The 14,430-nt window shown below is 41.2% G+C and overlaps 1 protein-coding gene across 1 annotated transcript; it reads left to right on the top strand.

The window, feature by feature from the left end:
• The first annotated feature begins 334 nt into the window (after window positions 1-334).
• Window positions 335-14,165, top strand: LOC145354001 (tubulin beta chain-like). Its single transcript, XM_080205070.1, has 5 exons — window positions 335-380; window positions 548-612; window positions 4,475-4,583; window positions 8,174-8,284; window positions 12,190-14,165. Exons 2-5 carry the CDS (start codon window positions 556-558, stop codon window positions 13,251-13,253), a joined length of 1,341 nt encoding a protein of 446 aa, XP_080061196.1. The 5' UTR covers window positions 335-380; window positions 548-555; the 3' UTR covers window positions 13,254-14,165.
• Window positions 14,166-14,430: the final 265 nt, after the last annotated feature.

Below are 14,430 nucleotides of genomic sequence, written 5' to 3'. Positions count from 1 at the left end.
GGGACTGAAATGAACTTGCAAAGGAGAAATTTCTTAATTCAAAGGATTGTGAATCTTTGGAACTCCCTTTCCCAGAAAGCCTTGGATGCTCAGTTTCTTGAGGATATTCAAGGAACAGACGATAGATTATTGAGTACAGTAAGATAACTAAGGGGTATGCGGAGAGTGTGGGAAGATCAGCCAAGGGCGGATAACCTACTCCAATTCCAATTTCTTAAGTTACGTTTAGTTCACTATATTGTTCTGTGAGGCGACTACATCTCCCAGAATACATGGAGTTGGGCACTTTATAAAAGTGCTTGCCGAAGGAGGCGCTTCGCTAATGTGAGCCGGTTACTGCGGAGAAGTGTCTCGGATAGGTCGTGAGCTTCAGCCCGACGGTGAGTCCTCCGCAACATTTACTCCTTCTGTTTTAAAAAAAAGCAAGTTTGCAACTGTCTTCAAATATACTGATTCCTGCAGCATATGCAAAGGGATCAGCATCTGCATCTTTCTGTAAATTGATCTTGGAATATCTTGCCCTCCCCCCGTCCCCCCAAAAAATCAGGAGCAACAATGAGGGAAATTCTGCACATCCAAGCTGGACAATGCGGGAACCAAATTGGAGCCAAGGTAAGACTCTCCTTATAAACTATATTTCAGTCTTTTTGGTTTATATAAACGTATAGTGCAAATCGTTTCTGTCTGATTGTAAGACCCTCGTGTCTATGCATGAAAAATGGTATTTAACTACATCCCTCTGAGAATTCAATGAAACCACACCCTTTCTCACTGCTTTAAATCGCAAGTACTTAATTCCATCTGACAGACAGACAACTTACAGTAAGGCTACATCATATGGTGTATTTTCCAGATATTGCAACTGATTTGATTTCTTTTTCTTTTGAAAATGGATTAGTTTGGTTCAATTCCTAGATATTGTTATCCCCAAATAACTGAGTGAAAGCAGCTGGACATGCGCGCAGCCTGATGACAGTCTTGCACGCCGCCCTCTCTATTCCTTTGTCTGGATGCCAGTATTCGATGGAAAAAGGATCGGGGTCTAACTTCGATCTAAATCGACCTCGGTTGAAATTAAATAAACACTGAGACGGATCTTGATTTTTTTAAAATCAGGATTTAGTAGTCCCTGGGTGCAGATCGTGCCAAATTCCTCGGATCATCTAAAGCTTTGTGCCCTCAAATTAAGGAGGTTCCATGAGGAAGGCTTGGAGCAGACGCCAGTGGTGGACTCAATGAACGCCCATTTAGTAGTGTGCTATGCAGAATTGTCCCCGCATTCATAAAATTGTCCTTTTTTTGCATGATTGTGGAATGAAGTAATGGATGTTGTTTAGACAGCCGAGTGACCCCACTATCCTACAGCGAATGGCTTTGTGGGCTTCATTACCGCTGCTGTTCCCAGTTTGAATCATGTTAAGACTGCATATGTATTATAGATCCAAGGAATCTCTCAGCAATCTTCTGTGGCTCGTCCTCTTCCAGTTAGTCCATGAGTAATGAAATCCGAGGGTTGCAAGGGGAAGCCTTTGCGCTTCCCCCAGGAATGATGGGGGGAATTGCAGAATCGGTGTAGGGTGTCACACTGAGTGAAAATGTGGTTGGTTCTGTTCTAATTTGTTTTGTCTGAGCTGATAAGAAATTCACACTCAGGTCGTCCCTCTGGTGCAGGGTTATAATGCGAACCCCTGCTTGTGACCCATTAGTAATGTGCCCTATTGGGTTGATGTGCAGCTAAAAAGGGTGTGGTATACACTCCGCCTATGCCACAGAGGTCACAAAACCCCTCGGTTTAATGACCTACGCCCTCATCCGAGGTGATTGGAATTGTTCCAGGCTGCATCCAGTACATTTATACATTTCATTGTGTATCATTCAGTATCCTGAACTTTGGCATAATCTCAGAATTGTTACAACACTGGAGGCCTTGAGGCCCAACATGTCTGCATTCACTCAGAATGAACAATTGATTTAGTGCCATTTTCCTGCCTTCTCTCCATAACTTTGCACATTTTTCCTTTTCAGATAACAGTCTATTTCTCTTTTGAATGCCACAATTAAAACTGCCTCCACCACATTCTCAGACAATGCATTCCAGACCTTAATCACTCACTGCATGAAAACATTTCAATTACTTTAAATCTGTGTTTTGTCATTCCCAATCCTTTCATAGGTGGGAATAATTCCTCCCCATCTACTCTGGCCAGAATGCTCATGTTTTTGAATACCTCTATCAAATATCTTCTCAACCTTCTGCAAGGAAAACGGTCTCAATTTCTGCGATCTATCTCTATAACTAAAGTTCCTCATTCTTAGAACAATTCTCATGAATCTTTTCTGCATTTTCTCCAAAGCCTTTATATCTTTCCTAAAGTGTGGTGGCCAGAACTGGACACAGTACTCCAGCTGAGGCCAAACTGGTGTCTTATACAAGTTCAACATAACCTCCTTGCTCTTGTGCTGTCTGCTACTATTAATAAAGCCTAGGGTAATGAATGCTTTATTAAGCACACTGTCAACCTATTCTGTCACCTTCAATAACTTATGCACATATACAGCCAGGTCCCATTGCTCCTGTACCCCCTTTAAAGTTATAATTCTATATTTTTTCTTCATGTTCTTCCTTGTAAAATGAATCACTTTATTTATCTCTTCTCTGAACTACATCTGCCACTTGTCCACCCATTCCACCAAATTTCCGTGTCCTTTTGAAACTCTACTCCATCCTTCTCAACAGTTCACAATGCTTCCATGTTTTATATTATCCACAAATTTTGAAATTGTGCTGTGTACACCAAGGTCTAGGTCATTACATTAGGAAGAGTAAGCGTCCCAACACTGACCCCTGGTGAATTCCAGTACAAACCTTCCTCCAGGCTGAAAAACATCCATTAAACACTACTCTTGTTTTTCTGTCACTCAGACAATTTACTATCCATGTTGCTACTGTCCGTTTTATTCCCTGAGCTAAAAATTTGCTCACAAGTCTGTTGTCAGCACTGTATCAAATGCCTTTTGGACGTTCATGTACACCACATCCACAGCATTGCCCTCATTAACCTTCTCAGTTCCCTCTTCAAAAACAAATGAGTTAAACACAATTTTCACTGAACAAGTGTGTACTGGCTTTCTTTAATTAACCTGCATTTGTCCAAGCAACTGTTAAGTTTGTCCTGCATTATTTCCCCACCACCAAAATTAAACCAACTAGTCTGTAGTTGCTAGACTTATCTTCACACCTATTTTGATCAAGGGTGTAACATTTAACATTTGTAACACCCCAAAGATGTGCGGGTTGGGTTGATTGGCCATGCTAAATTGACCGTAGATGCATAGGTTAGAGGATTGGTGGGTAAAATATGTACAGATGTTGGGGGTAGGGCCTGGGTGGGATTGTGGTTGGTGCAGACTTGATGGACCGAATGGTCTCTTTCTTTACTGTAGGGATTCTATGATTATTCTATGATTATTTCCAATTCTCCTGTTCTCTGACATCACCCCTGATTCTGAGGAAGACTGGGAAATGATGGCCAATGCCTCCACAATTTCCAATCTCACTTCCCTCTGTAGCCTTGGTGCATCTCATCCAGTCCTGATGCCTTAACAATTTTAAATATAGACAGCCTATCTAATATCTCCTTATCAATTTTAAATTTTATTGGTGTATTAATTACCTTGTAGCATCTTCTCCCTTGGTGAAGACACATATAGAATATTAATTTAATCTCTCTGCCTCAATGCGTAAACCCTTTTTTGGTCCCTAATTGGCTCCTTTTATCAACTTTTTACTATTTATTTGCCTTTTGTCATAAGGATCTGTGGATTTGACCAATATGAATCTCAGTTTTGTACTATTTTGAAGAAGGGGAGTTTCCCTGGTGCCCTGGCCAATATTTATCTGAGCATCAACTTCCCAAAAAACAGATTATTTCATCAAGATCACCGTAGCACAGTAGTTAGCACTGCTGCTTCACAGCTCCAGAGACCTGGGTTCAATTCCTGGCTTGGGCCACTGTCTGTGTGGAGTTGGCACATTCTCCTCGTGTCTGTGTGGGTTTCCTCCAGGTGCTCCAGTTTCCTCCCACAGTCCAAAGATGTGCGGGTTAGGTTGATTGGCCATGCTAACATTGCCTCTGACGGTCCTGAGATGTGTAGGTTAGAGGGATTAGCGGGTAAATGTGTAGGGATATGGAGCTAGGGCCTGAGTGGGAGTGTGGTCAGTGCAGACTCGATGGGCCACATGGCCTCCTTCTGCACTGTAGGGATTCTATGAACATCAGATATTGCTGTTTTTGGGAGCTTTCTGTGCGAAAATTGACTGCTATTATTTCCTCCATTGTAAGTAACTGCATTTCAAAAGTACTCCAACGGCTGTAAAGTGATTTGACATGTCCAATGATTGTAAAATCTATATAAATGCAAGTCTTTTCTTCCAATTTATGAATGAACCTCTGTTTATAATCCGTGTTTATAGTTTTGGGAGGTGATCAGTGATGAACATGGAATTGACCCTTCTGGAAGTGCCCGTGGTGATAGTGGCATACAGCTAGACAGGATCAATGTCTACTACAATGAAGCAGCTGGTAAGAAGTTTCTGTAGCCAGAGGATCTGATCCTGCCTATGTATCTGGATGGGTGACTGTCTATTGCACAAGTTAGGAATCTTGGGTTAAATATCTGATAGCGGGGGTATCCAGTCTTTAGGAGAGAGTCAGTTCCTCAAGCAGAACCATTAATTCAGCTAGGTACAAATGATTAAAAAGCTTTGGGGTCAGTTGCTGTTCCGCTTTGAAATTACTCCTCTAAAACATAGAATTTGTTCCTTACTTAAATTGTTGCTCTTAATTTCTTGATGTGACAGGTGTGGTCTGCTCCACTGCTGTCTTTGTCTTCTGCAAGATTTGTTCACTTGGAAGCTTCAGTCTTCGTTCTTTATTCTTCCTGAGCTTGGTAGCCTAGTGAAAACTGCTTTCAGATTGGCATAAAATGGCTGCTGTTTCCAGTCAAAATGGTCAAAATCCACCATTCAGGAAGAGCCTTTTCTAATTCTCCAAATGTGGGAACTTCTCAAAGAGCTGAGGCCAAAAATTGACATTTCAAGCAAGAACCTGAGTAGGAAGGAACTATTAGGCAAGGTAAGAAGAACTATCAGGCAGCACCGTGGATACTTTGGTTGGGGATTTCCACTTCTGTGATCACCCATTCCTGTCACCAGCCATGGATGAAAGATTGTGAGCTGATGTGCACATTAGAAGATCTCTACATTGTGTAGAAAGGAAAATCAGAATTTAAAAGTAGATAGTAAAAGGAATGGAGAGGAAAAAAGCCTGAGTGAGTACTGGGGGAAATTTTACAGAAGTAAAATTTGGTTGGCGCGACATCGAGGGCTGAAGGGCCTGTACTGCGCTGTAATGTTCTATGTTCTAAAACAAAATGGTAAATTAACAAAGATGAGGAAATTGATAGGTTAAGAAGGCAAGAAAAAAAAGTAATCAATCAATTTTGACAATTATGCTTCTTCCAGAAGTATTCTAAAAGGGACTCAAAGAATGACATTAGTATATCTAAGATGGATTATAAAAACAGGAAGTGCTCAACATACTCAGCAAGTCTGGCAGCATCTGTGGACAGACAGTCAATGTTTGAGGTGAAAACACAGAAATATAGAAGATAGGAGCAGGAAGAGGTCATTTGGCCCTTTGAGCCTGCCCCGCCATTCATCATGATCATGGCTGATCATCCAACTCAATAGCCTAATCCTTTCTGCCCGTAACTTTCATTCCATTCGGCCCAAGTGCTATATCTAGAGGCCTCTTGAATACATTCAATGTTTTGGCATCAACTACATCCTGTGATAATGAATTCCACAGGCTCCCACTCTTTGGGTGAAGAAATGTCGTCTCATTTCCATCCTAAACGGTCTATGTTCTTCTGTCAGAGTTTCCTAAATAAGCAACAAATGAGTAAGTGATACTTGATTTAGTTACAATAACAAACCTACAAAGAGCATCTTGGGGGAACAGTAATCTTAACATGAAGGGGAGAAAGGAGAATCATAAACTGGAATTTTGGCTTCAAACCAGTCAACTTTGAAGGATTGAGGAAGGAAATGGCTGGAACAAGGTAGGAGAAATTTTTGTTGGTAATAACTGAGTCTATTAAATAAGGCCATTAATGAATTTTAAAACAAGTATAACATTCCTAACAGGTTAATAACTTCTGGGTTGATAAAGCTGATCTGCAATTGTTATTAAGTCCAGCATTACGATAAAAGGGTTATGCAAGGGTGAAGAATGGTGCTGAAATTAAAGATTGGGAGGTATAAAAACAAAAGGAAATCAGAAAGTAAGAGTCACCTGTCCTTTGATTTGTTTTTAACTAAATGGAATGTATTGTGGTCTGTGTATATAACATTGGCTGGAAACATGTCTTTTAATGGTAACTCCTCCCTGATGAAGTTTCCATTTTGCCACAGGATATTGTCACCACTAATAGCTTATCTGTTTCCTGGCCATGTAAACTGCTTAAAAATGCTCACATGCTGAGATTGGACAACATGCTTGGTAGTGTATTAGTGGGATAAACATATTTTAGTACAATGAAGTGAGGATGGTTGACTCCAGATGGAGTAGAATTTACATTTTCAAACATACCAACTGTTTGTTTAAACCAATGTTAAAATTACCAGTGGGAACAATAGTGATGTCTCCAGAGATGCCTCGACCCAGCAAGCAGGCTTTCTCTGATACCCAGAAGGTAGATATCCCAGAAAAGCAATACAAATGGCATCTGTAGCAGTAGGGAAAAATAGTTGCCTGCTTGTTTCGGTGAACAGTGTGACTTCCTAATCACTGATTTGGCAACCATTATGAGAGGGATGGCAGCTAGAAAAGTAAGCTGCATACCACAGCTTTCAAAGCACCTGGCTGTGCACTATTTTTATCTGGTACAACTGTACTTTTACATTTCACAATGTAAATAACAGCCCATTCCACAGCAATAGTAGCCATACTGTTGCAGAATCTCCTCAACCTAAAGCAGTTCTGTTATATGAACTAAACATTAAATGATTTAATGTTACAAGTGGGGATGAATTTTGGTGTGAAGCTTTACCACTTCCCATCAGTGTACATTAATACATCACCACTCTAAGAATCAAAGACATTTATATCATAGAGGAGACCAATTGATCCATTGTGTCTCTGCTAACTCTTTGCTGCACCAATCCAAAAGGAATATAATTTTCCTGTCCCTATAGTCTGCTTCCACTATTTCTACAAAATTTCCATAGCAAAGTCTCTACAGGATTTAACTTTATGTGAAACTGCCTGGAAAATTTAATGTAGTTGACAGGGGCCTCACATCCTGGTTAGAGAGCCAACGAGAGCTCTGCATCACCACTTTGTGGGAAGGCCCACTGCATTAAGTATTAATCAGGCACTTAACTGAGCAGCGCCAGGCATCTCCTTTGATCAAAGATCCTGGGGGTTGAAATCCCAGCTACTGTGAGCTGCCAGACTCACAGCCTGGCAGCACTTTGTTGCCCAGCAGCACCAGTAGGGCAACAAGGGACCAAGGCCACTGGTGAGTGATAGCAAGATAGGGATCATAGGGTGGGGATTGTTAGGTTGCTGGGAGTGGGGGAGGGGTGGGGGGTTGCAGATTAGCAGCCAAGGCAGGAGGTGGCTCTCACCAGTACTACCCCTCCCCATCTTGATGCCAGGTCCCTAGATTAGACACTGTAGCTGTAATTTTACTGCCCTGCTCACCACAGGAATTGGAGGAGGCGAGGGGAGGATGACTTCAGGCGGGATTTTATGGTTTTGGGACGAGCGAAGCTGTAAAATCCCACCCTGTCTTTGAATGAAGGACCCTCCCTGGAAGCCTGTAAGCAACCCTCTCGGGGTTTGATTTTTCAGATTCTCACACTCCAAGTCTCCTGTCCGGTGCTGGGTGAATGCCAGCATTAATTCTCCATTTAAGGGCCTCATGACAGGAAGGTGGTCCACAAGCCTTTCACCCATGGACTTAATCAGGGCAGATTTGGGAAGGTGACAGCATTCCAACTTTCCACCCTCCCAGAACCATTGTCTCATGTCACCAAACTGTCATGGGAGGAAGCATTAAATTTCACTCCTTATTAATATATTGTCTTGTACTGTCTCTTTTCCAGGTGACAAGTATGTTCCCCGTGCAATTCTGGTCGATTTGGAACCTGGTACTATGGACTCTGTCAGATCTGGACCATTTGGACAGATATTTAGACCAGATAACTTTGTATTTGGTAGGGATACAATAGTAACACTCTTTTAATTGCATAACCAAATGCTTCATGATAGTTTAGTAAGTCCTGCAGAGATGAAGCAGCTCAGTGTAAGTGGACCAGAGATGGGCCTTTTTATTTGTAAAATACCATTCCCCTCACAAATGGATAAACATCCAGCTCAATGTTTTAATTGAATACTCCTCTGTTACCCACCATTAGATGAGTGAGTATTACAAGATGACTGACCCTTTAGCTTACCTCGTCATTAGAAAAAGACATTTGTAACAGGTCAACAGAGTCAACATAGTTGTATAAAAGGAAAATCATGTTTGAAAAATCTATTAATTTTTTTAGGATTAAATAATAGGGTAAATAATGGGGAGCCAGTGCATATGGTATAGAACATAGAAAACTACAGCACAAACAGGCCCTTCAGCCCACAAGTTGCGCTGATCATATCCATACCTACTGGACCTACCTGTAACCCTCAATCCCATTAAATCCCATGTATATTTAGATTTTCAGAAGGCATTTGATAAGATGCCATGAGAAAAGTTGCTGAAGCAAATGAAGGCTCATGGAGTTTGGTAATATATTAACGTTGACAGAGAACTGATTAAGGTGCAGATAACTAGAGGAAAATAGGTCATTTTTCGGTTGCAGGCTGTTCTAATGATCGGCTGCAAGAATTGGTGCTGAGTCTCAGCTATTTATAACCTATATGAATTAATAAGAACATAAGAACTAGGAGCAGGAATATGCCATCTGGTCCCTCGAGCCTGCTCCACCATTCAGTATGATCACGGCTGATTTTCTTGTGGACTCAGCTCCACATAGCCACCCACTCACCATAACCCTCAATTCCTTTACTGTCCAAAAATCGACCTTTGCCTTAAAAACATTCACCAAAGTAGCCTCAACAGTTTCACTGGGCAGGGAATTCCACAGATTCACAATCCTTTGGGTAAAGAAGTTCCTCCTCAGCTCAGTCCTAAATCTGCTCCCCGTTATCTTGAGGCTTTGCCCCAGTTCCGGTTTCACCCACCAGTGGAAACAAACTCCCTGCTTCTATCGTTTTATTTCCTTCATAATTTTCTCTGATTCTATAAGATCCCCACCCTCATTCTTATAAATTCCAATGAGTATAGTCCCAGTGTACTCAGTCTCTCCTCATAAGCCAATCTCCTCTGATCCAGTGCCAGTATATCCTTTCTAAAGTAAGGAGACCAAAACTTTACACATTATTCCAGGTGTGGTCTCACCAGTACGTTTTACAGCTGCAACATAACCTCCCTTTTTATAAACTCCAGTCCTCTAGCAATGAGGGACAAAATTCCATTTGCCGTCTTAATTAGCTGCTGCACCTGCAAATAAACTTTTTGTGATTTATGCTCAAGGACACCCAGATCCCTCTGCACAGCAGCATGCTGCAATTTTTTACCATTTAACTAAGTCCATTTTGCTGTGACTCCTATCAAAATGGATGACCTCACATTTATCAACATTGTACTCCATCTGCCAGATCTTTGCCCATTTATTTAAACTATCTATATCCGTTTGCAGACATTCACCTCTGCACACTTTGCTCAACATGTCATCTGAGTATCATGTGCGAACTTTGACACACTACATTTGGTCCCCAACTCCAAATCATAATTGTAAATTGTAAACAATTGTGGTCCCAACACTGATCCCTGAGTCATCACTCATCGCCAATCAGAAAAACACCCATTTACTCCCATTCTTTGCTTTCTGCTAACTAACCAATCCTCTATCCATGCTAACACATTCCTGTAACGGCGTGCACCTTTATCATGTGCAGCAGCTTTTTGTGTGGCACCTTGTCGAATGCCTTCTGGAAGTCCAGATACACCATATCCACCATTGTCCACTAGACTCGTAATGTCCTCAAAGAATTCCATTAAATTAGTTAAACATGACCTGCCTTTCATGAACCCATGCTGTGTCTTCCAAATGGGACAGTTTCTATTCTGGTGACTTGCTATTTCTTCCTCGATGATAGATGCAAGCATTTTCCCCACTACAGAAGTTAAGCTAACGAACTGATAAGCACCTTTTGTCTACCTTTTTTAAAGACTGGCACCATATTTGCTAAAGTGGCGTAAACACCAATACAAAGCATTCATTTAGCATCCTACCTATTTGCTCCAATTCCACACACAAATTACCACTGTGATCCTTAATGGGCACTACTCTTTTGTAGTTATCCTCTTGCCCTTAAAATGCTTGTAATACTGCAATAAGTCTTTGGAGACAGAAGTCCCTTCATTTACAATTCCAACAGCAGTACACAGTGCTATCAGTCAGCAGTCTACCTTCAGAAGTCCCAGAGGAACTAACACTCCCGGTTAAACACAAGGAAAAGGCTCCCTAATTGGCCCATCAATTGACTCCCCTCTATTTATCAAACAGTTTACAAATTCAAAAATACATTACTCTGTCAAAATACAAGTCAGAATACAGTACCTTCTCACAATAATAAATTAGAGATAACACCCAGTGTAACAGTATTAACAATAAACATGCCATTTTTGATACAATAGCACAAACAACATAGCACAGTAACAAACATTGTGAGTTATCCACAACAAGCCTTCCAAGGTTGCAAACAACACAATGACTATAAATTAGCAAGCTACAATATAAACACTATACCAATCCTGGAAATTGTTGCCAGATAAAGCAACAAACAACTCCAACGAATACCAACACTGGGAACAGAAACCCTCACTCCTTCCAGAGATGTTCTTAAGCACATTTGTTTTGTAATTATTCTCATTTACATTCATCCTATGATACCATGTGTAAAGGTCCTATTGGATGCAGTGCTAAGCCATACAGAACACAAGGTCCTTGCTTTGATATCTGGTCTATGTTGAGTCAGCTGACATGACAGCGGTTGGGTTCTTTAATTAACTTCGGTGCTTTTGGGATAGACAGGAAAAAGTCATCTAGGATTTCTGTTTGATATCTAGTGAGATCTGTTGGAAAAGTTGCACCTAGGGAATGTCTTGTGATGATTGATTGGGCTGTGCTGTGATACACCACTCGCTTGAGTAACTTGCCAATTTTTCCTGGTATTTTTTGCTGGAAGAATAGTCACGGGTGAATACGAAGAGGGAATCTGGAACCATACCCTGGCTAGGGTCAATGCTTTCAACAGAGGAGAGAAGAAAACAATATAAATCCTCATTATTTGGTATTGTGAGTTAGCCAATTATGGACTTTTGAGCTGCTTCAGCTCTTTATTATGGTACAATTCAGAGATCCAATTTTTTATAGCCTTTTATGTTGCATTTGCAAAGAGTCAATGGGACATAATATACAAATTATCTTTTGTCTAAAGGACATCTGCAAGGGAGTGGTTGCCTTTGAACTGAAACATCATTCACCAATTGAAATTAATATTCTGCTTTATGAAATTCGATTTCTTTTCCATGTCCATTTTCCTAAATTTTCAAACATGCATTGCAAATATATTTATCCATTGGGATGTTAAATATAACATGCACAGATTTCATTGCATGTGTGGACCTTCATTTTCCCTTTCAATCAGACCTGTGATTTATATTGTTTGCACCAACCTTAAATCACTTGCCCTAAAGCCCTAGATGTGAGCTGTACAGATTGGGGAGGTTTTGGGTTCCATCCCCAAAAGGTGTTGCATTAGCTGATCTCACTGAGATAGTTTAAAATCATACAAGGTTTCCAACAGTTGAGAGCTATCCATTGGTTTTGCTGGGAACAATGAGAGAAAAAGAATCAGGCTTTCAAACAGAATTAATGGAACACTATTAATGAATAATAAAAATGATTGCATAAATGAGTTATGGAACAGAAAAGATTTTGAATGGCATCATGAATCCCTGTGTCTTTCAATGTCATGAATCTTTTTCTTCCAGGTCAAAGTGGTGCAGGAAATAATTGGGCCAAGGGTCACTACACAGAGGGAGCTGAACTGGTTGATGCAGTGCTTGATGCGGTGAGAAAAGAGTCTGAGAGTTGTGACTGTTTACAGGGATTCCAACTCACTCACTCTCTGGGTGGTGGTACCGGCTCTGGGATGGGCACCCTCCTCATCAGCAAGATCCGGGAAGAATACCCTGACCGTATCATGAATACATTCAGCGTCATGCCCTCACCTAAAGTTTCAGACACTGTGGTGGAGCCGTATAACGCAACTCTGTCTGTCCACCAGCTGGTGGAGAACACAGATGAGACATACTGCATTGACAATGAAGCCCTTTATGATATCTGCTTCCGCACAATGAAGCTTACCACTCCCACCTATGGAGACCTGAATCACTTGGTCTCTGCTACCATGAGTGGAGTCACCACCTGCCTCCGTTTTCCAGGACAACTCAATGCTGACCTTCGCAAGCTAGCAGTCAACATGGTGCCCTTCCCTCGGCTCCACTTCTTCATGCCAGGCTTTGCCCCACTTACCAGCCGTGGCAGCCAAAATTACAGAGCACTCACAGTGCCAGAGCTTACTCAACAAATGTTTGATGCTAAAAACATGATGGCAGCTTGTGACCCACGACATGGACGCTACTTGACGGTTGCTGCTATATTCCGAGGTCGGATGTCCATGAAAGAGGTAGATGAGCAGATGCTGAATGTCCAGAACAAGAACAGCAGCTACTTTGTGGAGTGGATTCCCAACAATGTTAAGACCGCTGTCTGTGACATTCCACCCCGTGGCCTCAAAATGTCCTCCACTTTCATTGGCAACAGTACTGCTATCCAGGAGTTGTTCAAGCGAATCTCTGATCAGTTCACTGCCATGTTCCGCAGGAAGGCCTTCTTGCACTGGTACACTGGTGAGGGGATGGATGAGATGGAGTTCACTGAGGCTGAAAGCAACATGAATGACCTGGTATCAGAGTACCAGCAGTACCAGGATGCCACTGCAGATGAGCAGGAAGAGTTTGAAGAGGAAGAAGGAGATAATGATGAAGCATAGACGTGAAGGGATCTTCAAGAAGCTGCAACAGTAGGTTGCAAAGTCACGTTTATGAGCTGAACTATTGAATTCTGCCTAATTTGCCAGCCTTTTAATTAAGAAGATGCTGTGATGCTAACAGCACTATGAAAATCGAATTCCTGTTGAAAGTTTGTGCGTGTGTGTGATTTAACAGCATCTGTAGTTTTAAAGCAGCAGTGCCCCCAGTTTGCTAAATTATGAAACCAGGCTTTATGAACAGGCCTGACTAGCAAATACATTATGAAACAGGCTGAAACAATTTTAGAGTAATTTGTTTCAATTTATGTAATTTTTTTCCAGTATTGATATGTAATGCTTTTAAATAAAAAATGTATGTTCTAGTGCTGACATACAACCTTTTAAGCTCCTTCAATGATTGTCTTTCAGGCAGTAAAACAATCCTTTAAAATGGGAAGGAAGTTGGCAAACTGGAACAGCTGGAAAAAGAGTTTAGGGTGAGATTTGCCCTTCATTCATAATGAAGAAGCATTATGATCTGTTCTTGGGCACAGACGTTATAATGCAGTTCATTTTTTCTTAAGTTGAGATAAGAATACTTAAAACTGGATTTAAAATTAATAATATGGGGCACTTCAGCTTTAGATGTAGTCCAAATTGTTTTATAAATGAACCACTGTATTTACTGACTGTAATCTTCCCTAGAAGTGTAGTATAAAGTACTGTTCAGTATTGAGATGGTATTATGTTGATTGAGGTGCAGAGATTCACCCATCAAAGGTGAATTCCACTTCCATGAACTGCCAAAGAGCCCTCAACAGGTTCACACAGCTCTTTCCTGATCAGCGGTCATTCTCTGTATTGCATGCCAACTTAAGTTTGTCTTTCTGCAATGTTCGTAATGTAGAAATCAAACCATTCCAATAAATCAATACAAATGCTTTCTTCTTGTTTGTTTTTTATTTCCTTCTATAACTGATTACAGGTGTATACAATGCCTTCACTTGACAGCCAAGACTAATTCTGTGTGCTTAAACTGGACCAGATGCTGGGCAAGACGACAGCTCAGTGACTATCACTGTTTGCTGTGCAGACACATGGATTTGGGCCAGTGTCTGTGGGAGTTTGCGCATTCTCCCTGTGCTTGTGTGGGTTTTCTCCGGGTGCTCCGGTTTCCTCCCACACCCCAAAGATGTGC

The sequence above is a fragment of the Carcharhinus amblyrhynchos genome, chromosome 16 (genome assembly GCF_965287045.1).
Source record: "Carcharhinus amblyrhynchos chromosome 16, sCarAmb.v2.hapA, whole genome shotgun sequence".
Lineage (NCBI taxonomy): Eukaryota > Metazoa > Chordata > Chondrichthyes > Carcharhiniformes > Carcharhinidae > Carcharhinus > Carcharhinus amblyrhynchos.
Note: the sequence above shows the minus strand (reverse complement) of the source record. Positions and strands in the feature narration are given on the sequence as shown.

Coding starts and splice junctions, on each gene's coding strand:
- LOC145354001 (XM_080205070.1), top strand. CDS start 556: ATGAGGGAAATTCTGCACATCCAAGCTGGACAATGCGGGAACCAAATT. Junction 4,584..8,173: donor CTACTACAATGAAGCAGCTG/GTAAGAAGTTTC, acceptor TCTCTTTTCCAG/GTGACAAGTATGTTCCCCGT. Junction 8,285..12,189: donor ACCAGATAACTTTGTATTTG/GTAGGGATACAA, acceptor TTTTTCTTCCAG/GTCAAAGTGGTGCAGGAAAT.